The following is a 27,705-nucleotide window of genomic DNA, read 5'->3' as shown; positions in this document are numbered from 1 at the left end:
ATCTGGGGCTCCATGCAAGATCTCACCCCGTGGGGTCAAAATGATCATAAGAACAGGGAGCAAACATCCCACAACCACACGGGGACCTAGTGAATTACCTGCAGAGAGCTGGGACCAACGTAACAAAGGCTACCATCAGTAACACACTACACCGCCAGGGACTCAGATCCTGCAGTGCCAGACGTGTCCCCCTGCTTAAGCCAGTATATGTCCGGGCCCGTCTGAAGTATGCTAGAGAGCATTTGGATGATCCAGAAGCGGATTGGGAGAATGTCATATGGTCAGATGAAACCAAAGTAAAACTGTTTGGTAGAAACACAACTCGTCGTGTTTGGAGGAGAGAGAATGCTGTGTTGCAACCAAAGAACACCATTCCTACTGTGAAGCATGGGTGTGGCAACATCATGCTTTGGGGCTGTTTCTCTGCAAAGGGAACAGGACGACTGATCGTGTACATGAAAGAATGAATGGGGCCATGTATCGTGAGATTTTGAGTGCAAACCTCCTTTCATCAGCAAGGGCATTGAAGATGAAACGTGGCTGGGTCTTTCAGCATGACAATGATCCCAAACACACTGCCCGGGCAACAAAGAAGTGGCTTCGTAAGAAGCATTTCAAGGTCCTGGAGTGGCCTAGCCAGTCTCCAGATCTCAACCCCATAGAAAACCTTTGGAGGGAGTTGAAAGTCTGTGTTGCCCAGCGACAGCCCCAAAATATCACTGCTCTAGAGGAGATCTGAATGCAGGAATGGGCCAACATACCAGCAACAGTGTGTGACAACCTTGTGAAGACTTACAGAAAACGTTTGACCTCTGTCATTGCCAACAAAGGATATATAACAAAGTATTGAGATGAACTTTTGATATTGACCAAATACTTATTTTCCACCATAATTTGCAAATAAATTCTTTCCAAATCAGACAATGTGATTGTCTGGATTTGTTTCCACATTTTGTCTCTCATAGTTGAGGTATACCTATGATGAAAATTACAGGCCTCTCTCATCTTCTTAAGTGGGAGAACTTGCACAATTGGTGGCTGACTAAATACTTTTTTGCCCCACTGTGTATATGTATATATATATATATATATATATATATATATATATATATTCTAGTTCTAAAGCCTGTGTAAACGGGTCATCATCCCCTCTCCTTCCCCTTCCCTGCTGCTCTCAACTTTTTTTTTCTGTAGGTCTACCTTATTTTTCTATCGTAAAATGAGTGTCCTGTTTTATCTCATAAAATGAAAGCTGGCAAGTTTGTTTTAAAATATGCAATGAGCTAAATGTACTGGTAGTAAAAAAAGACATACTGACTCACTAGTGCACGTCTTGAGCATTATATGCCAGCAATGTTTGTTATAATGCTTGTAACAATGTTCTGTTATATATATATATTGCTAAATTTCACATAATTGCAGGCGGACAGGTTTGCAAGTAGAGAACTTGTCCTCCTGCATTTACCACTTGCAATGTTGTATTATACAAGAGGACTCTTGTGCAATGCTGTCTTCTGCTTTGGCGGAAACCAATTGCGCAAGAATGGGGCATATCAAGCACCTCAAATGAGCGATGGTCAGGGTGATAGATCTCGCCATCTCTCAAGTGGAAGAGAGGCAAAAAGAAGCAGTTTTTGCTTCTTGAATTTGCGGCTATGGGTTCACTCATGTGAACCTGCTCCACATAGCCAAAAAGCTGCAAATGCAGCTAAATAAACCTACTCCATAGTGCTCAAGAAATGTGAATGTTCCTGACCCTATCTATCTGCTAGATTACAAGTTTTGCTTTATGAGCGGTACAGTGCTAACTTGCAAGTTATTGCACCGCTAACTTCCCTACAGCACTGGTATTACAGGTTTATAAAAACCCAGCGTTGTCAGGCAAGAAGTGAGCATTAGAGCAAAATTGAGCTCCATACCACACTCCAATACCAGTTCTGCTGAAAGCTGTGGTGAGCTGGTTTTACTTGCTCGTGCACGATTTCCCCATAGACGTCAATGGGGAGAGCTGGCTGAAAAAAAGCCTAACACCTGCAAAAAAGCAGCGTAAAGCTCCGTAACGCAGCCCCATTGATTCCTATGGGGAAACAAAAATTATGTTTACACCCAACACCCTATTATGAACCCCTAAACACCCCTAAACACCCCTAATCTTACACTTATTAACTTCTAATCTGCTGCCCCCGACATCGCTGACACCTACATTATACTTATTAACCCCTAATCTGCTGACCCCAACATCTACATTATATTTATTAAGCCCTAATATCCCTCCCCCAATGTCGGTGCAACCTACCTACACTTATTAGCCCCTAATCTGCCGTCCCCAACGTCGCCGCCACTATAATAAACATATTAACCCCTAAACCGCCGTACCCCCACATCACAAACACTAGTTAAATATTATTAACCCCTAATCTGCCACCCCTAACATCGCCGCCACCTACCTACATTTATTAACCCCTAATCTGCCACCCCCAACGTCGCCACCACTATACTACATTTATTAACCCCTAAACCTAAGTCTAACCCTAACACCCCCTAACTTAAATATAATTAAAATAAATCTAAATAAAACCTACTATCATTACCTAAATAATTCCTATTTAAAACTAAATACTTACCTGTAAAATAAACCCTAAGCTAGCTACAATAAAACTAATAGTTACATTGTAGCTATCTTAGGGTTTATTTTTATTTTACTGGCAAGTTTGTATTTATTTTCACTAGGTAGAATAGTTACTAAATAGGTATTAACTATTTACTAACTACCTAGCTAAAATAAATATAAATTTACCTGTAAAATAAAACCTAACCTGTCTTACACTAACACCTAACCTTACACTACAATTAAATCAATTATCTAAATTAAATACAATTACCTAAATGACAAAAAACCACACTAAATTACACAATATAAAAAAAGAAATTATCAGATCGTTAAACTAATTACACCTAATCTAATAGCCCTATCAAAATAAAAAAGCACCCCCCCACAAATAAAAAAACCCTAGCCTAAACTAAACTACCAATAGCCCTTAAAAGGGCTGTTTGCGGGGCATTGCCCCAAAGAAATCAGCTCTTTTACCTGAAAAAAAAAAAAATACAAACACCCCCCCAACAGTAAAACCCACCACCCACACAACCAACCCTGCAAATAAAATCCTAACTAAAAAAACCTAAGCTCCCCATTGCCCTGAAAAGGGCATTTGGATGGGCATTGCCCTTAAAAGGGCATTTAGCTCCTTTTCAAGTGCCCAAGCCCCTAATCTAAAAATAAAACCCACCCAATAAACCCTTAAAAAAGCCTAACAATAACCCCCGAAGATCCACTTACAGTTTTTGAAGACCCGACATCCATCCTCAAGAAGCGGCAGAAGTCCTCATCAAAGCCGGAAGAAGTCTTCATCCAAGCGGCCGAAGTCTTCATCAAAGCCCGCAGAAGTCTTCATTCAGACAGCGCAGAGCGGGTCCATCTTCAAGACATCCGGCACGGAGCATCCTCTTCAATCGAAGTCTTCTTGCAGAATGAAGGTTCCTTTAAGTGATGTCATCCAAGATGGCGTCCCTTGAATTCCGATTGGCTGATAGAATTCTATCAGCCAATCGGAATTAAAGGTGAAAAAATCCTATTGGCTGATGCAATCAGCCAATAGGATTGAGCTTCAATCCTATTGACTCATCCAATCAGCCAATAGGATTGAGCTTGCATTCTATTGGCTGTTCCAATCAGCCAATTGAATGCAATCTCAATCCTATTGGCTGATTGCATCAGCCAATAGGATTTTTTCACCTTTAATTTAGATTGGCTGAATTCTATCAGCCAATCAAAATTCAAGGGACGCCATCTTGGATGACGTCACTTAAAGGAACCTTCATTCTGCAAGAAGACTTCGATTGTAGAGGATGCTCCGCGCTGGATGTCTTGAAGATGGAGCCGCTCCACGCCAGATGGATGAAGATAGAAGATGCCGTCTGGATAAAGACTTCTGCCGGCTTCGATGAGGACTTCTGCCGCTTCTTGAGGATGGATGTCGGGTCTTCAAAAACTATAAGTGGATCTTCGGGGGTTAGTGTTAGGCTTTTTTATGGGTTTATTGATATAGGTATGTATTCTCTAAAACAAAATTAATTTTGTAGAAGTGATATACCTAGCTAAAATAAATATAAATTTACCTGTAAAATAAAACTTAAGCTGTCTTACACTAACACCTAACCTTACACTACAATTAAATCAATTATCTAAATTAAATACAATTACCTAAATGACAAAAAAAACACACTAAATTACACAATATAAAAAAAGAAATTATCAGATCGTTAAACTAATTACACCTAATCTAATAGCCCTATCAAAATAAAAAAGCACCCCCCAAATAAAAAAAACCCTAGCCTAAACTAAACTACCAATAGCCCTTAAAAGGGCTGTTTGCGGGGCATTGCCCCAAAGAAATCAGCTCTTTTACCTGAAAAAAATAAAAATAAAAAAAAATACAAACACCCCCCCAACAGTAAAACCCACCACCCACACAACCAACCCCGCAAATAAAATCCTAACTAAAAAAACCTAAGCTCCCCATTGCCCTGAAAAGGGCATTTGGATGGGCATTGCCCTTAAAAGGGCATTTTGCTCCTTTTCAAGTGCCCAAGCCCCTAATCTAAAAATAAAACCCACCCAATAAACCCTTAGAAAAGCCTAACACTAACCCCCGAAGATCCACTTACAGTTTTTGAAGACCCGACATCCATCCTCAAGAAGCGGCAGAAGTCCTCATAAAAGCCGGAAGAAGTCTTCATCCAAGCGGCCGAAGTCTTCATCAAAGCCCGCAGAAGTCTTCATTCAGACAGCGCAGAGCGGGTCCATCTTCAAGACATCCGGCACGGAGCATCCTCTTCAATCGAAGTCTTCTTGCAGAATGAAGGTTTCTTTAAGTGATGTCATCCAAGATGGCGTCCCTTGAATTCCGATTGGCTGATAGAATTCTATCAGCCGATCGGAATTAAAGGTGAAAAAATCCTATTGGCTGATGCAATCAGCCAATAGGATTGAGCTTCAATCCTATTGACTCATCCAATCAGCCAGTAGGATTGAGCTTGCATTCTATTGGCTGTTCCAATCAGCCAATTGAATGCAATCTCAATCCTATTGGCTGATTGCATCAACCAATAGGATTTTTTCACCTTTAATTTAGATTGGCTGAATTCTATCAGCCAATCAAAATTCAAGGGACGCCATCTTGGATGACGTCACTTAAAGGAACCTTTATTCTGCAAGAAGACTTCGATTGTAGAGGATGCTCCGAGCTGGATGTCTTGAAGATGGAGCCGCTCCACGCCAGATGGATGAAGATAGAAGATGCCGTCTGGATAAAGACTTCTGCCGGCTTCGATGAGGACTTCTGCCGCTTCTTGAGGATGGATGTCGGGTTTTCAAAAACTATAAGTGGATCTTCGGGGGTTAGTGTTAGGCTTTTCTAAGGGTTTATTGATATAGGTATGTATTCTCTAAAACAAAATTAATTTTGTAGAAGTGATATACACAGAGGAACAGGTCTGCTTAAAGGGACACTGAACCCAATTTTTTTCTTTTGTGATTCAGATAGAGCATGCAATTTTAAGCAACTTTCTAAATTACTCCTATTATCAATTTTTCTTTGTTCTCTTGCTATCTTTATTTGAAAAAGAAAGCATTTAAGCTAAGGAGCCAGAAAATCTTTGGTTTAGAACCATGGACAGCACTTTTTTATTGGTGCTGTCCAATCAGCAAGGACAACCCAGGTTGTTCACCAAAAATGGGCCGGCATCTAAACTTACATTCTTGATTTTCAAATAAACATACCAAGAGAATAAAGAAAATTTGCTAATAGGAGTAAATTAGAAAGTTGCTTAAAATTGCATGCTCTATCTGAGTCACAAAAGAAAAAATTGGGTTCAGTGTCCCTTTAACCCTTTGAGTGCTAATGACGGCTCTTGTGCTAATGACGGCTCTTGTGCTAATGACGGCTCAGAGCTGTCACTAGCACTCTCCCACTTTGAGGGAGATCTGGGGGCTCCCACCCGCTCCTACCCCGGCGATCGTGCCTGTAGAGTGACAGGCATCGCCAGGGCTTCCCGTTTTGCATGGTGACGTCACGTGCAATAACGTGATGACATCACTGCGCAACTTTATTTATACTTAACAATGTTAAGTATCGGAGCAGGGGGCATGCTGCTTAGAAGCCTGTATCTCAGGCATCTAAGCAGCTACAGACCCCCAAGACCCACCATTGGAAAGGTAATCGCCTAACATTTCCAACAGTGTAAGTGGGGGCCTGAAAACAAAATAAAAAGTTAAAAAACAATTGTTCAAAAAATAAAAACATTAAAAAATCTTAGCACCCAGGTGGGAAAGTGCTTAGCACTCATAGGGTTAATTTGAAAATATGTATTTAATTTGAATGTCCATAGTTTAAATGGAAATTCCATTTAAATATCTCAAACTAAATTGACCTACCAAGCCTGTGACATATAAAAGGTTAAACAATTCCCATCTACATAGAGATTTTGGAAATCTGTGGAATGTGATGATCTTGTCTGGTTCTGTGTAGAATATTTCAACAAATAATTATGGTTTTGTTTTATTTGCTCAGTCAGTGAAAACTGTGTCTTCCGTTTATTTAATCTCAAGAACATGCTTGTGGATATTTTGTACAAAGAAATTGTTTTGTTAATCACCTGTGAAATAGAATTCTACTTGTTCCTCTTGTGTCAGGGAGTTTCTTTTACTAGAACCGCATGAGAGGTGATCATTTAATTAATGCTTTTCAAATGATTAAAATGAATAATGATGGGATCGGGAATTTTGACAGAACTTAGAAAACATTTCTTTAGTATTTATAAAAGATGATGTAACTTTCTTGACAGCCGTCTACAATTTACTTGTCAGTATTAGGAGCTCAGAGTCAATTTTAAGATATAATTGACTTAATATGCTATACTATAGGTTTAATTAAAGGTGTTTCCTGTTAAAGGGGCATTAAAGGGACTTGAAACTCAAACTTTTCCTTTTATGATTCAGATAGATAAGTACAGAAAAAGTTTGCAGTTTGAAAAAACTACCTCAGCCAGAGAAAGATCCCATTGTCCCCAGGCACTTTGTATTTACCTTGTTTGAAGAACACCGAAATATCATCCCACTTTTGATATGCACAATCCAAAGTAAAATAGATTCCACGGTAGAAGTCCTTACGTAGAAGTTTAAAGTCATGCCACCAAGCACTGCTTTATAAGTAAAAATAAATAATTAATTTAAACTTAGTTAAAAATAATACAAACTGTGACATCATTTGATACGATTCATGCCCAACTGGAGCTTTCTCAGAGATTTGGTTAGTGGAGTTCCCAGCAGGTTTACATAGCACAAAAACCCCACCCCTAAATTTGATATATATACACTTCACTTGTTTTACTACAACTACATAAAAACAAATGTATCAAAACCATTTTGTACAGTGAAACAGAAAATTTGTTATAAGCTAAGACTAACTACCTTTTTTGAGATTGCCCGGGTGACAGGAGTCAGTCCTCAATAGCATTTTTCCTGCAATTTAATTTCTATAAAACTTTACTAATATTTTATCTTCATCCCAATTTAGAAGGATATCCAAATATTGTATCTGTTTGGCATCAATATGATGTGTGAACCTTAAAGGGACACTGAACCCAAATTTTTTCTTTAGTGATTCAGATAGAACATGCAATGTCCATCTAAAGGGGAGGAGAGTCCACAGCTTCATTCATTACTATTGGGAATTAAGAACCTGGCCACCACACCAGGAGGAGGCAAAGACACCCCGGCCAAAGGCTTAAATACCTCTCCCACTCCCCTCATCTCCAGTTATTCTTTGCCTTTCATCACAGAAGGTGGCAGATAGGTGCCGAAGATTCGGAGTTCTCTTATGAAGGTTATTACTCTTCACAATGGGACAGGAGTTTTAAGTAGCTCTACAAGGCTTCTCAGTGAGGGCTTGGGTGAAAGTTAGAGTCCAGAGATGCAGGGAGAGTCTCTTTTGTGAAACCATCCCAACTCATATTAACAGCTCCTACAGCAATCGGCGTTGACGGTTTCTAAAAGTGATCCACGCCTTACCACGTTCTGCTAAGCGCAAGCGTAGGGCCTTTCAGAGCGGCCCGACTCAGGACTTGTCTTTGTTGGATGCTCCTGCGGAGTGGTTCAATTAAGGGGCCCACTCCAACGCGTCGGAGGGTACTCCTTCTGGGTCAGAATCCGTGTCATCTAAAGCTCCTGCAGAGGAGCCTGGCTATAGGTTTAAGATGAAGAATTTGCGCTTTTTGCTAAAGCAAGTGCTTTCTACTCTTGAGGTTCCGGAGATGAAGCTTCTGGAGGAACCTTCTATCCCTAAGCTAAATAAGGTTTATGAGGACAGGGTGGTACCCCAGACCTTCCCAGTTCCTATAAAGATGGCTAACATTTTCAAGATAGAATGGGCTCGATTAGGTTCTTCCTTTTCCCCTTCTTCCTTTAAGAAACTTTTCCCCGTTCCGGAGGCTCAGTTGGAGTTGCGGGGGACCATTCCTAGGGTGGATGGGGCCATCTCCACGCTTGCTAAGTGAACAACTATTCCCCTAGAGGATAGTTCTTTGTTCAAAGAGCCCATGGATAAAAAGTTGGAAAACATGCTGAGAAAGATGTTTCAGCATACAGGGTTTGTTTTTCAGCTGGCAGCAGCCGTAGCCACGGTTGCTGGAGCTGCATCATATTGGTGTGATTTCCTGAGTGAAATGATTGAGGGTGAACTCTTTTTCGAAGAGGTGCAGGAAAAGATTAAGGCTTTCAAGGTAGGCAATTCTTTCATTTGTGACACGAATATGCAAATTATTCGCCTGAATGCTAAGGTGTCAGGGTTTTCGGTTTTAGCGCACAGGGCCTTGTGGCTAATATCTTGGTCGGCGGACATGACCTCTAAATTGAGGTTACTGTCCCTGCCCTTTCAAGGAAAGATTCTGTTCGGTCCAGGCTTGGACTCGATCATTTCCACGGTTACGGGAGACAAGGGTGCCTTCCTACCCCAAGATAAGAAAGCTAAACCGAAAGGAGCTACTTTTCGTCCCTTTCGTGCAGATAAGGCCTAGCGACAGCAGCCCCCTGCGAAAGTGGACCAGTCCAAGGGAACTTGGAAGCCTGCTTAGTCTTGGAACAAGTCCAAACAGAACAAGAAGCCTGCAGAGACCAAGTCGGCAAGAAGGGGCGACAGGTCTATGGACCGAGTAGGGGGCAGGTTATCTCTATTCTCTGAAGCCCGGTTGCAAAAAGTTCAGGACCCCTGGGTTCTGGCGGTAGTCTTCCATGGTTACAGGATAGGATTCAAGTCCTTCCCTCCCAGGGGCAGATTCCTTGTGTTAAACCTGTCATAGAGGCCGGAAAAGAAAGAAGCCTTTCTAGAATGTGTGAGGGATCTTTCCTCTCTAGGTATTATCGTACCAGTACCCCTTCCAGAAAGGAGTCTAGGGAATTATTCAAATCTGTTCGTAGTTCCAAAAAAGGAGGGCACGTTACACCTGATTTTGGATCTGAAGTTTTTAAACAAGTTTTTGTCCGTTCCATCGCTCAAAATAGAAACGATCAGGTCCAATTCACAGGGACCATTTTAAGTTCCTGAGATTCGCGTTCCTGGACCAACACTTCCAGTTTTTTGGCCCTTCCTTTCGGTCTGGTGACGGCCCCAAGAATTTTCACGAAGGTTCTTGGGGCCCTGCTTGCTGTAGCCAGAACCAGGGGTATTGCGGTGGTGCTCTATCTAGATGACTTCCTGGTTCAGGCAAAATCCTTCAGTCAGGCAGTGGACCATTCAAGGTCTCTGCTCCTGTTACTTCAATCTCATGGTTGGAAGATAAACTCCAGAAAGAGCTCCCTGATACCCAGCACCAGGGTGGAGTTTCTGGGCATGATCATAGACTCAGTGTCCATGAAGATTTTTCTCATGGATCAGAAACGCAGGAAGCTTGCATCCTCTTGCCTGGCCCTTCGATCCTCAGAGAGACCCTCGGTGGCCCAATGTATGGAGGTGATGGGGTTCATGGTCTCCAGCATAGACATCATTCCAGATCTCTCACAGCTGATATCCATGGATGTACGGGCTCAGACCTCCCTCTCTTGGTGGATCCACCCGGAACAACTGTCCATGGGGACATCCTTCTTGAGATCGTCCTGGGAGATTGTGACCATGGACGCGAGTCTGGCGGGGTGGGGAGCTGTTTGGGGTGCTAGTCTGGCACAGGGGAAATGGTCTCGGCTGGAGTCCCATTTACCAATAAATATCCTGGAACTTTGAGCGATCTACAATGCTCTGAAGGTGTGGCCCCGTCTGGGGGCGTTCAACTTCATAAGGTTTCAGACAGACAACATTACCTCTGTGGCTTACATCAACCATCAGGGGGGGTACGAAGAGCTCCCTCGCAATGAGGGAGGTGTCTTGGATAATGGAATGGGCGGAGGTCCACAACTGCTCGCCTTCGGCGATTCACATCCCCGGTGTAGACAACTGGGAAGCAGGCTTTCTCAGCAGGCAAACATTCCACCCGGGGGAACTGTCTCTTCATCCCGAGGTGTTTGCAGAGATTTGTCTCAGATGGGGGACGCCGGAGATAGATCTCATGGCGTCTAGACTCAATTGCAAACTTCCCCTGATAGATGCATTAGCGGCACCTTGGGTGTTCAATATTTTTTCCCTCCCTTACCACTTCTACCTCGTGTAGTGGCACGCATAAAGCAGGAGAAAGCGTTGACCATTCTGATTGCTCCTTCGTGGCCTTGGAGGATGAGGTTTGCGGATTTTGTGGGGATGTCATCCTCTCCGCCGTGGAGGTTACCCTGTCACAGTTATCTGTTGGAACAGGTTCCTTTCCAGCATCAGAATCTCGATTCTCTGAAGCTGACTGCGTGGAGATTGAACGCTTAGTCCTAGCCAAGAGAGGTTTTTTCTGAAAGTGTGATTGACACTCTAGTTCAGGGAAGGAAGCCAGTCACTCGTTGCATCTACCATAAGGTGTGGAGGACTTACTTGTCCTGGTGTGAGAAACATGGATACCCTTGGCACAAGGTGAGGGTTTCCAGAATTCTTTCCCTTCTTCAAGAAGGTTTAGAGAAGGTTCTTGCCACTAGTTCCTTAAAGAGACAGATTTTGGCATTATCTGTTTTGTTACACAGGAGACTCGCTGAGCTTGCTGAGCTTCAAACCTTTTTTCAGGCTTTGTCTCGAGTCAGGCCTGTCTTTAGGCAGTCTGCTCCCCCATGGAGCTTGGACTTGGTCCTTAGGGTTTTGCAACAGGTCCCATTTGAGCCTATGCATTTCCTTGACATTAAGATTCTGTCCATTTCATCGGCTCTCAAAGTATATCAACTGGCGTCCTTGAAACATGGGCCACCTTATCTGGTTTTTCATTCGGATAAGGCTGTTCTTCGCACCGGTTTGGGATTTCTTCCCAAGGTGGTGTCCAATCGTAACATCAATCAGGAAATAGTTGTTCCTTCTCTGTGCCCTAACCCTTCTTCTTCAAAGGAGCGGTTATTTCATATTCTAGATGTGGTCCGTGCCCTGAAGTTCTATCTTCAGGCTACAAAGGACTTCAGACAATCTACATCTCTTTTTGTCCTTGCATTCAGGGAAGCGCAGGGGTCAGAGAACTTCTGCTTCTTCTTTGTCTTTTTGGCTGAGGAGCTTGATCCGTTTGGCTTACGAGACAGTGGTGTGACAAATCAAACCTTCTCAATGTCACAATAGAGGGGTGTGGACATGAAGGGGTTAATAACACACAGCTCTGGTTCCCTTAACCTTGCAACTCTACAAAAGGACCTTAAAAGGGACACCACATTAACCCCCAAATCCTGTCCACACTGCTCTAACAATTTCTGCCACCACCAAAACTTCTAAATTAAAGGGGCGTTTTGGGAACCCCAAAAAACTAACACAATTTAACAATTAGGTAATGTGCTTTTCAACAGAGTGTGAATTCAGATATTAGAGCCCAAAAGACAGAATGAGATTTTCTATGTGTTTTATAACACAAATATCAATACAGGTTACACAGTGCGAAATTATAAAGACATTCAAATAACATACAATTGCAAAGTTACAATTCTTTAAAAAGAAAAGGGGACATAAAAATAATAGAAACACAATATCTTACTTATTACCAAATTCCTTTAGATATGTGGAGAACTGCTGTTCATGATGTTAGTGGCTTTGGTCCCAGGACAATTCTACCTAAAAGTATTTGTTACATACACTTAAACTAAACTTTCTTTGTCTTGCAAAGACACCGCCCTTGTTATAATTTACGACGAGGGTTAGCCAATACAAGTCTTAGCTCCCAGTATCAGTCTCCAAGGGAGCAGCGTTTTGCATTCCTACACACAGTTACACAAAGAACACTAGGCTTAGGAGGGGGGAAGGGGGGGTCTCAGCTTACAGCTTTTCTGAAAACAGATTTCACACACAAAAAAAACAGTTCACATTAACTCTTTCCAGGCTGAGACCACAATACGACCTCTACCGGGTAGACAATCCAGGAAGCAACTACTCCACATGATTGTATCATGACAAGCAGGACATAAGCCTCATCAGAGGATCACGGCTCATTCCACTAGAGCGGTGGCTTCATCTTGGGCCTTCAAGAATGAGGCCTGGTCTTCCTTACATACTTTTGCAAAGTTTTACAAATTTGACGTTTTTGCTTCTGTGGAAGCGGCTTTTGGGAGAAAGATTCTAAAGACTGTGGTTCCCTCAGATTAGGGTCCACCTTTTACTCTTCCGGTTTCAGTCAGTGTCCTCTAGAGTTTGGGTATATGTTCCCAATAGTAATGAATAAAGCCGTGGACTCTCCTCCCCTTTAGATGGAAAATAAATTATGCTTACCTGATAATTTCAATTCCATCGTGGGGAGGAGAGTCCACGGCTCCCGCCCGTATCTCCGGTGGGCGGACTTAAATTTAATTTTTCTTCTGGCACCATTTATACCCTGATGTTTCTCCTACTGTTCCTTGTTCCCTTGGCAGAATGACTGGGGGATGAGGGGAGTGGGAGAGGTATTTAAGCCTTTGGCTGGGGTGTCTTTGTCTCCTCCTGGTGTGGTGGCCAGGTTCTTAATTCCCAATAGTAATGAATGAAGCCGTGGACTCTCCTCCCCACGATGGAAATTAAATTATCAGGTAAGCATAATTAATGTTTTTAAGCAACTTTCTAATTTACTCCTATTATCAATTTTTCTCTGTTCTCTTGCTATCTTTATTTGAAAAAGAAGGCATCTAAGTTTGTTTTTTTGGTTCAGTACACTGGACAGCACTTTTTATTGGTGGGTGAATTTATCCACCAATCAGCAAGAACAACCCAGGTTGTTCACCAAAAATGGGCCGGCATCTAAACTTACATTCTTGTATTTCAAATAAAGATACCAAGTGAATGAAGACAATTTGATAATAGGAGTAAATTAGAAAGTTGCTTAAAATTTAATGCTCTATCTGAATCACGAAAGAAAAAAAAAATTGGGTTCAGTGTCCCTTTAAGTTCAACTCATTAGAATTAAGATACATAAGAAGCACTTAATAATAATAACAAGTCATCAGTATATCTAACATAAAATGTGATAGATTTGCTGAATTCATTATTTTTACCAAAAACACAAGTTGTCTCATACCATCCTAAAAATAAGTTTGCATTCTCTAGATCTTAGAATAGATTGGTAGCTAGGGGATATGATAGAAAAACACTTATGCAGCTATGATCAAAAGTGAGCCCAATGGATAGACAGAATTTATTAAAACATGTAAAAATATGGTGGAAGAAAGTATAAGTGAAATAAATAAAACTGATTCTATCAATATTGTGACCCAATTTAATAATCAGTTTACAAAATAAGTAGGATTTTCCATTAAAACCTTGTTATCCAGTTATATGATTCTAAGTTAACCCTTTCGTGACAGGCTTAAAGTGTCTACATCGGAACAACTGTTCCGATGTAGACAAATTGAAACTACGCGATCGTGCATACGATCGCGAGATTTCAATTATTGGATCGCATCTGGGGGGCGTCCCTACAATCCTAGGAACGCCCTCCAGACCGCGATTAAATCCCTGAAGCACAGAAGGCTTCAGGACAGCCGTTAGTTATGACGTTCCATTCCGTCATAACGGCTTTAAAGCCCAGTCTAATTATGACGGAATGGAACGGCATAACGGCTTTAAAAGGTTAAAGGGAATTTTAGAAGGTGGAGCCAATTGTGTGTCTAAAAAAGCAACAATGATTGGTTGAAGAGTTATTAAATATGTGAACAATTCAAAAGTACACTGTAGAGAAACATGGCTACAATGTGTGTTCACACTATGGGGTGAATTTATAATAGGCCGGGCGGACATAATTCAATGTAATCATGTCCGCCCGACATTGCTAAATGCTGACAGCATACACTGTCAGCATTTAACATTGCACAAGCATTTCTTGTGAAGTACTTGTGCAATACCACCCCTGCACATTCACGGCCAATTGGCCGCTAGCAGCAGGTGTCAATCATCCCGATCGTATCAGCACTGATTGGTTAAAATGCAAACCTGTCAAAAGCACTGAGACAGAGAGGCAGTCTTCCGAGGCTTAGATACAAGGTAAGCACAGGGGTAAAAAAGTATATTAATATAACCATGTTGGCTGTAAAAAACTGGTGAATGTGTAATAAAGGGAGTATCTATCTTTTTAAACAATACAAATTTTGGAGTAGACTGTCCCTTTAATATTGACTTGTCTACCTCCTCTCTGCAATATTTACAGACTGCCACAGAGATACGTGTAACAAGATTGAAAAAATAGACAATAGTTGTTTTTATTTTAATGTCAGTCTTAGCAACATTTATGTATATCTTATTGCCAAGTAACTTTGATACACTTAGGCCTCTAGTTATTAAGGTCTGGCGGACCTGATCGACACTGCGGATCAGGTCCGCCAGACCTCTCACAAGAGCTGCTGGTGCAACGCCGCCCCCTGCAGACTAGCGGCCAATAGGCCGCCAGCAGGGGGGTGTCAACCCGATCGTATTCGATCGGGTTGATTTCCGGCGATGACTGTCCGCCTGCTCAGAGCAGGCTGACAGGGTTATGGAGCAGTGGTCTTTGTGACCGCTGCTTCATAACTGCGGTTTCTGGCGAGTCTGAAGACTCGCCAGAAATAAAGGCCATCAAGCTCCTTACGGAGCTTGATAACTAGAGGCCATTGTGTTATGTAAGTGTAGTAAAACAAGTGAAGTGTATACGCCTTGGTTAGCGGAGGGTTTTTGTAAGCCTGCTGGGAACTCCCCTAAACAATCTTTGAGAAAGCATCACTTGGCTGTATTTACGCTCCCTATGTGTTTGTATTATTATGAACTAAATTTAAATATGTATAAGGTAGTGCTTGGTGGCATAACTATACTCTTCTACGTAAGGACTTCTACTGGGGAATCTATTTTACTTTGGACGATTCAGATCAGGGTGGATTTGATTTAAATCATGATTTAAATCACTAGTCAGTAAGACTGATATAAAAAGATTTAAATCATGGTTTTCATTTTTAAAATAATACATTTTCTGATTATTTTTTTTAGTTATATCAGACCATTACTGATCTGGTTATATATCATTTGATATGCAAAGATAGATCATTGAAATTAATGAAATTATTTGGAGGTGAACTATCTCCAGTTTAATTGGTTAATCATTCATATTTGATCAACTTTATTTATTAACAATAATTTAAATAGTTTAATTTAACTAAAACAATAGCATTTTTTTTTTCATTTTTAATGCTTGTGCCTCCCTCCTCACACTTAGGTCCTTGTGCAGATCTATTCCACTCCAAACAATCTTCTATTTGAGTGAGCTTCTTGAAACGTAGTATGGGTTTATTCTGTGTACATAGATTCGCAGGGGAGCAATGGCATTAAAGGGAAATTAAAGTCAAATTAAACTTTCATATTTCAGAAAGAACATGCAATTTTTAATAATTTTCCAATTGAGTTGTCTTATCTAATTTGTTTTGTTCTCTTGGTATCCATTGTTGAAAAGCCTGCATAGTTAGGCTCAGAAGCAAAGCACTACTGTGAGGTAGCTGCTTGTCACTGTCTCACCCAATGTATTCAGCTAGGCCCCAGTAGAGCAGTGCTCTCCTTCAACAAAGGATTCAGAGAATGAAGCAAATCTGATAAAATAAGTCAATATGAAATCTGATTCACAGTTTTGAGAACTACAAAACCAGTAATATGTGATATCTTCAAGATAGAAAAATTGACCAAAATAATCTGACAGAAACCTTCGGGAGAGCATTACATTGTGAATGGATTAATGGAATTAATTTACAAAACAAAATATTACAGCCATGAATATGCAGCATCTTGCTATATAATTAAAAACTAATCTATATTTCAGGATGAATAATCTTTGGATTATAATGTATCTTAAATAGAATATATTTAGATAGATTTTTCCTCAAAAAGTGTTTTATTTTAACAAATCCCATTTAAATAAAAGAAAATCTGAGTTAAATCAAAATTAATCTGATTTTTAAATAAAAAAAAATCAGATTTTAAAAAAAACATAATTGATTTTGTATCCACCCTAATTCAGATAGAGCATCTCTTAGTATTTTTTTCTCCTGAAAGCTGTGTTCCGGAAACTTAAATATATAAATTGTGCTTCTATAAGGTGTTTGACTAATGTCCTTGGATCATGATAGCAGTTTTGGAGGTTGTTTCCTTTGCACATTGAGACTAATGGAGCTGAGCTCAGTGACCTCAAAAAGAGCCCAACCACAGATGATAGTCTGCCTGGGGTGAGATCTGGAATCAGGAAACCAAACCATATATAGATTTTCATATGTCTGTTGGTCAAGTGTCTTTTTATTTTAGACAGTTGTTCTTTCTTCACTGAGATGGCAGCTCTCCTACACATTTGTGTTTTGCTCCCTTTCATATAGGATACAGTATATGAAATTAAATTATAATTATGGGTAAAGCATGTTTTTAATTTGTTGTGTCATTTATCGTATTATTAGTTTAAAAGTATGCTGGTCAATGATTTTATGTGACTTAGACTTTTCAAGGTAAATAATAAAGTTAAGTAAACATTTTTAGTTTATACTAAAACCCTGTGACTAAATAAAATCCGCATTTTAGTCTTCCTTTACAGTGTTGCATTTAGATGTAAACGTTTACTAAGATTATATTTCATTTTTATTATAATTTTTTATAAACATTCACAAACAAATTGGTTCCAGTTTAATAGTACAACTTTACTTTTATATACCTAGTTATAATAAACATGTTCTGAGTTTTAAAAGGACATTGTTCTATATGATTTTCTCTCCTTAAAGGGACACTCAAGTCAAACTTTCATTATTCAGATAGTGCAGGCAATTTTAAACAACTTTCCATTTTACTTCCATTAACTAAATGTGCACAGTCTTTTTATACTTACACTTTTTAAATCGCTAGCACCTACTGAGCATGTGCAAGAACTCACAGAATTATTTGTAATTGGCTGATGGCTGTCACATGATACAGGGGGAGTGGAAATAGACATGACTGAAATTTGTCAGAAAAAAAATCTAGTCCTTTGATGTTCAGACTTAGGGGTATATTTATCATAGTGCGAGCGGACATGATACAATGTAGTGTATCATATCTGCTGCACATCGATAAATGCTGACAGCATACGCTGTCGGCATTTATCATTGCACCAGCAGTTCTTGTGAACTGCTGGTGCAATGCCGCCCCCTGCAGATTTGCGGCCAATCAGCCGCTAGCTGGGGTGTCAATCAACCCGATCGTATTCGATCAGGTTGATTTCTGTCCACGGCCTCAGAGCAGGCGGACAAGTTATGGATCAGCGGTCTTTAAATTGTTTACAAATAGTTTCTTTGGCTTTATTTAGTTATTTGGAATAGCTGCTTTTGCTTGTACTGAAAATTTCAATCCTGCAGTATTGTTTAGAGTAAAGCTATGTAAATAGCGAGAACCAGCAGAAAAGGCCGGTCTTGTCTACAATAGTTAAGCCACTCTATTTTGCATTTAGGCATTGCAGAAATAGCATAATGGATGACATCACAGTGATCACAGGGACATGGGGTTCTTGTGATCACATGCCTGTCAGTGATCAGGAAGCCTCCATTTCATGATGTTGCTGGATAGCCTCAGATGCAGGCATCCAGCAACAGTACAAATATGGTTGTTACAGTGTATACAAACCAAAAATACAGCTAGTCACATTGATTGTATACGGAAATTGAGCCTAGATTCTAGCATGCTGCAATGCATGCTGGTATAAAGCTTACTAGGAAATCACTGGATGCTTCAAGAGCGAGGCAGTCCAGTGATGCAAAAAAAAGTGCCCCGTGGTCATGTGACAGAAAGGACACATCAAAAAGGACCCCTTGGCCTCTCTTCTTCTCTCCCAGTGAACACTTAAAAAAAATGCATTACATTTATTTTAATAAAGTATATTAATATTTTATTTGAATAAAGTTAGTTTTTTTAATTCCCCTAAATTTTATTTTCTGCCCTTGAAAATAAAGGAATAAAGGGTTAAACATATAGTGTACAAATATGTCTAGGTAAATACCCTGGGGTTTCTAAATTCTACAAACATATACTTTTGTGTAGCAGTTTTGAATTGGGTGGCAACTATTTAGCTTACTGTCTAAGCATAGCAAATGTTAGCCTGAAACCAATAATTCTATCTTTGTAGTATTTGATATAGATTTGCTATAAATTACTTGGAATATATGTGGTATTCCTAAAATCAGGACAGCATAATTCATTAATTTGGAGGTATTTTTCTTTATCTACACTAGTTTTGTAGAACTGTTTATAAAGAAAACTTAAAGGGACACTGAACCTAAAATTTTTATTTTGTGATTCAGATAGAGCATGCAATTTTAAGCAACTTTCTAATTTACTCCTATTATCAAATTTTCTTTATTCTCTTGGTATGTTTATTTGACAGCAAGAATGTAAGTTTAGATGCCGGCCCATTTTTGGTGAACAACCTGGGTTGTCCTTGCTAATTGGACAGCACCAATAAACAAGTGCTGTCCATGGTCTGAACCAACAAATTGCTGGCTCCTTAGCTTTAGATGCCTTCTTTTTCAAATAAAGATAGCAAGAGAACGAATAAAAATTGATAATAGAAGTAAATTAGAAAGTTGCTTAAAATTGCATGCTCTATCTGAACCACAAAAGAAAAAGTTTGGGTTCAGTGTCCCTTTAAAAAGAAATGTTTTGGGGGGCGGAGCCTGACTGAGCTTGGTGATGGCTGCTTAATTCCCAAGCTCTGTTCCCAAGCGGACGGATATAATGGGGCAGAGCGGGTGAAGAGCGAGACATACCACACATTATTGAAAAGCCTGGGGAGCGGAAAGATAACTACATGAAGCAGCTAGACAGGTGAAGTGAGTGCAGGGTCTTGTGATTCCATGCAGAACCAACAAATTGCTGGCTCCTTAGCTTTAGATGCCTTCTTTTTCAAATAAAGATAGCAAGAGAACGAATAAAAATTGATAATAGAAGTAAATTAGAAAGTTGCTTAAAATTGCATGCTCTATCTGAACCACAAAAGAAAAAGTTTGGGTTCAGTGTCCCTTTAAAAAGAAATGTTTTGGGGGGCGGAGCCTGACTGAGCTTGGTGATGGCTGCTTAATTCCCAAGCTCTGTACTGCAAACATTAAAAAGCCGGTATAATAATAATATATTGCAAGCCAAAACTTCAAGATTACAGCTGCAAGAGTGTCTGAACTGACACAGGAGAAATATGTGAGACTTGCACAACTCAGGAACGCTGTATACAGCTTCATACCCCAGTGAAGATATTCGCGCCAAAACAAGATGCTGGGAAGAAGGCGCAGACTCTTGTAGCCCAACTCATCTCTCTCATCGGAGAAGCTTCATAACCCGCAATCTTACCCAGCGACTCACATCTAGAAGAGCCGAAAACCATAACGCGCTACACTTGTAAGGCGCACTGAGCGTAGGAAAGACCCTGGAGCCGCTCTCCCTCGATCCTAGCGGGACTATCAGGTAGGCCGCGAAAGCGGACGGATATAATGGGGCAGAGCGGGTGAAGAGCGAGACATACCACACATTATTGAAAAGCCTGGGGAGCGGAAAGATAACTACATGAAGCAGCTAGACAGGTGAAGTGAGTGCAGGGTCTTGTGATTCCATGCAGAAACATATGGAGCCGACATTATAACATTGGAGGAAGCGAGGGGGCACAACTGACATCTAAGTGGGGAAGGGGACACTCCGATCATAAAGGCTACTGATAGACAAAAAGATATATAAAGGAAGGAAGAGAGGCTGACACTAAATACCCTGGGTAAAGTCGCTAAACTACATCAACCATTATAGCTGATGGAGGCCTGGAAAAGGCGCAATTACTCTGCAGTGAAACGGAGCTGAAACAGATAAAAGACATACAGAGGGGAGAAACAACTCAGATACACAATAGGTGCAGCAGATTTAGTTAACTCATATAACTGTGAAGGTATAATTGAATTAAGCTGTCTTACCCTCTCATCTACTTATACCATCCATCCCTTACGCACACCAATTTGTATTGGGGACTCTGAACCTGGGAATTAGCTACCCCTGGGTGGGTCTTCTCTTCCCCCTCTCCTCTATCTTGGCTATTATGACAGCTAGGAGACCACCTAGAGGAGAAAAGTTACACAAATCTACAACTGTGAGCTCCTTTTTTAAATCCTCTAAACAATCCAAGAATTTAGAATCACTAACAATGGAGGACACAGGAGATTCAGAAACTGGGTCTGCACCCTCCATTGCAGACGCAGACAAACATCCGGTGACAAAAGCAGACCTCAAAAATTTAATCTCTAAGCAAGATTTCGCTATTAACTTTGAAAAGTTATGGGAAAAAATGGACACTATGCATAATGCTGTAACTTCTAGTCTCACAGATATACGATCTGACCTAGCTGATCTAGGAGGCAGAATAGATACCCTGGAAGAGCAAACTGACACTATTACAGAAGAATTAGCAGCGTCCTCTCAAACCATTCAAGCACAACAACAATCCATTGCAGATCTGCAGGACAAGGTTGATGATCTAGAAAACAGATCTCGCAGAAACAATATTAGACTGAAGGGAGTCCCAGAATCTGTATCCAGCTCAGATCTACCGACATATTTGCAACAGCTATTTCACAATATAACCGGAGAATCAGAGGATTCAGAATATGATATAGAGAGGGCACACAGGGCATTAAAAGCAAAGCCCAAGGGAGAGGCACCACCCAGAGACATCATAATCAAGATGTCGTTTTTCCAAGATAAAGAAAAGATTCTTCAAGCTTCCAGAAACAAGCCAACGTTCAAATTTCAGGGGACAGTAATACAATTTTTTCAGGACCTCAGCATCCGAACACTTCAAAGAAGAAGCTCACTGAGACCGCTTACCTCTCTTCTGAGAAAACATCAAGTTAAGTATAAATGGGGATTCCCCTTTGCTTTGTATATCTTGAAAGACAATAAAACCATTACCATACATGATCCCGAAGAAATCGACCAAACTTGTAAGCTCCTGGGACTAGAGTCCCCCCTCATCCCCACAGAAGACCACTCATCAAAACTAGCAGGCCCCTCCAGACAAACCAAATGGACAAAAGTGACCCGAAAAGGTACAAAGAAATAAGATTTCCAAAACTTCACCGCCAGGACTAATGGAAGTCCTTTACGACAGAATTACACCTCTAAACTCAAGAGGTCTTCATACAAAGATTACCTGGGAATACGGGAGAAAATAATCTCTTGATGTGTTGACTTTTTGCTGATGGTGCAAAAGGACTACATAAGGGAAAGCTACCCCTGATAAGGACTGAACAAATGTGTTGTTGTAATGTTTATTGTTATACAGAGTTTTAAAAAAAAAGTTTATATTATGCTGACTTGTCAAAGCTAGATATATTAATATGCAGGCAACCCTCTCATTAGCATGGGAACGCTAGATTCTATGCTGGTAAAGGACCCGCGAGACGGGCATAAGTTTGTGTTATTTTTATGTTATTGTCTATTTTTTTATTTCTTTTTTCGTTTGTACTATTCTTTTGCTCTAACTTTTTCTTCTTCACCTCCCAAGGGCTCTGGGGCTTACCTCCACCCCCCTGCGCAAAGAAACAACCACACTCCCCCTCTTGACGAGGAGAATCAAGCAACCACAGAGAAACTACAGCAGCTCATAGATGGTCTGGTAATGTCACACACCTTTAACACAACACCCCCATGATACCACAAATTCAGTTGATATCCCATAACGTTCGAGGGTTAAATACGAATCTCAAAAGGCGCACTGCGATGAATCAATACCAACACTTGGGAGCAAATATTATATTTCTCCAAGAAACCCACTTCACACAAGCTATTATCCCAAAATATTGGGCCAAACATTTTACACAACACTACCACGCGACTACAGATTCAAAAAAAAGGGGAGTTTCGATATTGATCCACTCTAGCTTACTTTTTGACCATGAATCCACCATAGCAGACAAAGAGGGCAGATATTTGATAGTCAAAGGACGTCTTCAAGACGCGGAAGTGGTACTATGCAATATCTATGCACCAAATGAAAACCAGCACACGTTTTTTCAGAATATCTCTGATTTACTTACCAACTGGTCCCAACACAAATTAATAGTAGCGGGAGACTTCAATATAACAATGATTAACCATACTGAGAAGGGTACCAAGCTATCTCCCAAACAGCTTAGACACAATAGAATAGTTAATGCCATTAAGGAACATTTGACCCCACACTCACTCATAGATTCTTGGACCACACTATATGGCCAAACATCAGACACGACCTTTTATTCTTCAGCTCACAAACAATACACGAGAATAGATTACATATATACAAGCCAAATATTGCAACCCCTATATGGTAATTCTAAGATCCATCCCTGTGTCTGGTCAGATCACTCTGTCCTCACTTTACACCTAGAAGGTCTGGTTGATACCTTGAGAACACGAACATGGACCTACAACCCACTACTTAGCAAGGATCCCCAGATAGGGGAGAGACTTCATACGTCACTTACAGAATTTTGGGATATTAACAAAGGGTCCACAGCAAACCCCATTTCCCCATGGGCAGCACACAAAACATACCTAAGAGGGCTACTCATTAGGGAAAAAGCAATACGCAACAAACAAACTAAGACCCTACTTTCACAACTACATAACGAAATACAAGACCTGGAGACTCGACATAGACTAACTGGCAGGCAAGAATTACTACCCATGCTAGAATCCAAACGAACACACCTAGCCAAACTTCTAAATGACCACTCAATGAGAGCGATCCAGAGACTTAACACACAATACTATATATACGCAAACAAACCGGACAGATTTCTGGCTCACAAACTCAGGGAGAGATGCAAGGCATCCTCGGTACTATCTATTATGCTTCCATGTGGCACCTTAGTTTCTCACCCACAACAAATAGTGAACGCCTTCGCAGATTTCTACGGGAAACTGTATGATGGAAACAAAGTAATACACTCACAACAGGTAGCTTTTCAAAGCGAGAAATTTTTAGAGGAAACCAAACTAGACTCCCTTTCACAGGAAGATCTAGAGAGCTTGAATGCCCCCATAACTAATATAGAAGTTCTCGGTGTCATCAAAGACCTTAAGTCAGGGAAAGCGGCAGGCCCGGATGGGTTTGCTAGTGAGTACTATAAAGCATTCAGGGGAATACTGGTACCCCATCTTACAGACTTTTGTAACTGTGTTCTAGAGGGACATGATATTCCAGAAGACCTTTTGCAGGCAAGGATAGTGGTGATACCAAAACCAGGGAAAAATCACAAACTCTGTTCTAGTTACCGCCCCATCTCACTTATTAATCAAGATCTGAAGATCCTTACTAAAATATTAGCTAATCGCCTTAAACTTATCTTACCAAAATTGATACACTTGGACCAGGTGGGATTTGTTACAGGCAGGGAAGCACCAGATAATGTTCGTAGATTAATCAATATCATAGAATATGTGGGAAAAACCAAGATGCCTTCTCTGCTTCTCTCGTTGGACGCAGAGAAGGCATTTGATAGAATAGATTGGAAATTCATGATGGCAGTTCTACATCGGATGGGATTTCAGGGATCTTTTGTTACCGCTATGAGAAAGATCTATTCTACACCAACAGCTCAGGTATCCATATCAGGTTATAAATCGAAATCTTTCCCTATCCTAAATGGTACAAGACAGGGTTGCCCCCTGTCACCCCTTATTTTTGCTTTGTGCATAGAGCCACTGGCAGCCAAAATTAGACAGACACTGGATATCTCGGGGGTAACGATAGGGGACCAGGAATATAAACTAACACTATTTGCAGACGACATCTTGCTCACACTGACTAGACCACTAATCTCCCTACCCAATCTCTACAAAATCTTAGAAGAATTTTCCCAAATCTCAGGATACAAAATTAACCATGACAAATGTGAGGCATTATCACTAGGACTACCATCACACACAAAAAAACTAATTGAAGCCAACTTTGATATGAAGTGGCCTGCACACTCCCTTAAGTACTTGGGGATCTACTTAACCCCACTAGTCAATCAATTATACAAACATAATTATGAAGCCATATATAAAAACATCAGGAGAGACCTGACTGGGTGGAGGCTGCACCCATTTTCATGGATGGGTAGGCTTGCATCTGTAAAAATGACGATTCTGCCCCGACTACTATATTTATTCAGGACACTCCCCATTGAGGTCCCGATCTCAGACTTGAAAATAATGCAGGGGGAAATCTTGACATTTATTAGAGGGAAGAAAATGGCTAGGATCTCATCCTCACTCATAACAAAACACAAGGGTCTAGGAGGAATAGGGGCTCCTAACTTAGTTGACTATTACAAAGCGGCGAGATTTGCTCAGACATTGCTCGTGGGAGGAAAGGAAAAACTAGTCCTCTGGCCCAAGCTAGAAGCAGACCTAAGGGGTTCCACTCACACGGACGATATATTGTGGTGCAAACAACCGACAGAAATATCACAAATTAGATATCGCTCACATATCAACGACCACACCACACACCTATGGTCCCTAGTAAGTAAACAACTCGGACTGTCTCCCACTCAATCGACCATGCGCCCAATCAGATATCTCCTCACTTCTGACACCCAAATGATGGTGGATAAATGGGCAAATAAGGGACTTTACAGGGTCGCAGACTGGTTGCAAGGGGGTAAGCCTAAGACATTCATACAAATCCAAACCCAAATAACACCTCAAAAGTTGCTGTGGTTTCAATATCTCCAAGTCAATTCCGCTATTCAACACTATATTAGATTAGCTGGGACCCATACCTTTTCACTTACAGAGTCTCTAATGAACTTAGCTCACAGACCTAAAAAGATGATATCTAAACTGTATGTGGAGATTCAATCCCAAAATAACTCCACAAAACCCTCAATAATCTTAAGTTGGGAAAAAGATTTAAACATACATAAACTTAAAAAAGAGTGGGATGAGATTCTACAGTCGGCATGCGCGGGCCTCCTTAGTGCTGACTTCAGAGAAAATACCATTAAGACCATCTATAGATGGTATCTGACCCCGACTAGAACATATCATATGACCAACACAAACAACAGACTCTGTTATAGAGGATGTGGAGAGGTAGGCTCATATCTCCACATGTGGTGGGACTGCCCCATAATGCAGCCTATTTGGGCTCGGTTGTCCTCCCTCCTAGGGGTGATCTTGGAGGAACAAATATTATTAAAACCGATGCAGGCTCTACTACATGAACCGTTACCACAATACAACAAACAGATAAATACATTCATCAAGATAGCGTGTACGGTCACTAGAATGTGTATTGCAAGATACTGGAAAATTAGGGCCCCAGCATGGGAGGAGGTGAGGAATAAATTGAACCTGACGTATCGTATGTATGAGGCAGCTTCGAAAATATTAGATACTCAAACCCAGTTTGAGAGAGTCTGGTTTTATTGGACACTTAATAGTAACTTAGCTACTTAGTCTTCGTTGAGATTTATTAGTGAGACAGGACCCATAAGCTGCAATGACCGTGGGGGGGGGAGGCGGGAGGAGCCCGGGAGTCCTACACTACTTTAACTTACCCCTTTCCCATGTCGATCCTGCACCCCCTACCCCGCTTCTCCCTACTTTTCTCTTACTCTTGCTCTCTCAGATATCCCACATAAGGAAGATAAGTGATAATAAACATATGAGCCGGATGTTGTTAGGAGTTCCACTGAGTCTTTGAGTTCTCTTCTTCTTCTTCCTTCTCCTTTTTTTTTTTTTTTTTTTCTTATCCTCTTTCTCTTCGTTTTTTTTTTCCTTCTCTATATATAGTTGTATATTTTGATGCATATTGATATTTGGATAATAAGTCCTGAATAGTTGTCTTTATTAAAAGAAGGATATTTGTCGACATGTCAGGACCTATGGTTATGCACATACCTATATAAATATGCCTTAATGATCTGTTATATTGTTTTACCTATCTATAAAACTAATAAAAGATTTAAACATAAAAAGAAATGTTTTGAGTTTTGTTTTTTTGCTCCATTTTTCAGTATTAAATTCATATTTATTATTTTATTTACCCATATATGGTATTACAAGAAAGAGCTGTTTGCCTGTTAAAAGTGTATAATTTGTATGGGTGCACTAAACAAGAGATTGGATAACTTTGGGCAAACCAGTATTGAGCAAAAATGCTAACATCATTGTTATTCTCCAAAGTGAAGTTCTGAGTCAGCACAAGCAAGGCCCAAGTCAAAACAAGCAAGTCCCCAACTTTAAGCTTCAAGTGTTAAACAAGTTAGTGCCCTTTGCCCAATGTACTTTCAGAGAAGAACTTTAGCATTTTGCTATTACTCCATTTAAATAGAAATTAGTTTTTTTTTATTATTATTTATTTACTTGTCAAAACTTTATATTATATAAATAACCCAAGGTATTGATCTAGGTCCATTTTGGTATATTTCACTGCCAAAGTAAAAAAGTCGTTAACTTTTTCACAAACTTTGGGTTTCTCACTGAATTTATTTACATACCACCTGTGCAATCATGACACAAATGTTTTTATAAGCTTCTCTGGGATCCCCTTTGTTTAGAAATAGCAGACATGCATGCCTTTGCCTTTTGGTAATTAGAAGGCTGCTAATTGCAGCTGCGCACCGCACGTCTGATATTCTCTACAGTGAAGGGGTTAAAAAGGGAGAGATTACTCTCCTACCTGACATTTCCCACCCCCTGATCCCTACCAGATTCCTTCCAAACAGATGACTGGAGCCCAGGAACTCCAGCTGTCGGCTGTAACTTAATAGCTGAGACTCCTGGAGCTTCCTGCAGCTCCAACGTATATTTATGTTGTACTGTACAATAAGCAAAGTACCGCGTCATAGTGGGTTAAGGGGTTAATCACTATAGTAAATTTTTACTATTTTATATTAGGAAATCTTTTAAATTTAGGTTTATCACCTCCCAGTCCAATTTCATGTGAGATTAGGTATAGACTATTTTTTCTAAGGGTACCCAAGTGGACAACCTCACAATGCTTGATACCTAGGCATTGGTTCCATATGTTCAATCCAGTGACAACTACAGTATATGAGAT

The 27,705-nt window shown here is 40.5% G+C and overlaps 1 protein-coding gene across 4 annotated transcripts in view; it reads left to right on the top strand.

The window, feature by feature from the left end:
* Window positions 1-27,705, top strand: part of SAMD12 (sterile alpha motif domain containing 12) — a 959,986-nt gene that overhangs the window by 344,416 nt on the left and 587,865 nt on the right. For 2 of the 4 annotated variants that reach the window (XM_053715308.1, XM_053715309.1), the window contains one exon: window positions 22,171-22,281. The exons of the other annotated variants lie outside the window; for them this stretch is intronic. In XM_053715308.1, coding sequence (XP_053571283.1) covers window positions 22,171-22,281 — 111 coding nt within the window. The remainder of the gene's footprint in view (window positions 1-22,170; window positions 22,282-27,705) is intronic. 4 annotated transcript variants of the gene reach the window in all.

This window comes from Bombina bombina, chromosome 5 (genome assembly GCF_027579735.1).
Source record: "Bombina bombina isolate aBomBom1 chromosome 5, aBomBom1.pri, whole genome shotgun sequence".
Lineage (NCBI taxonomy): Eukaryota > Metazoa > Chordata > Amphibia > Anura > Bombinatoridae > Bombina > Bombina bombina.
This window is presented reverse-complemented; position numbering and strand designations above follow the sequence as displayed.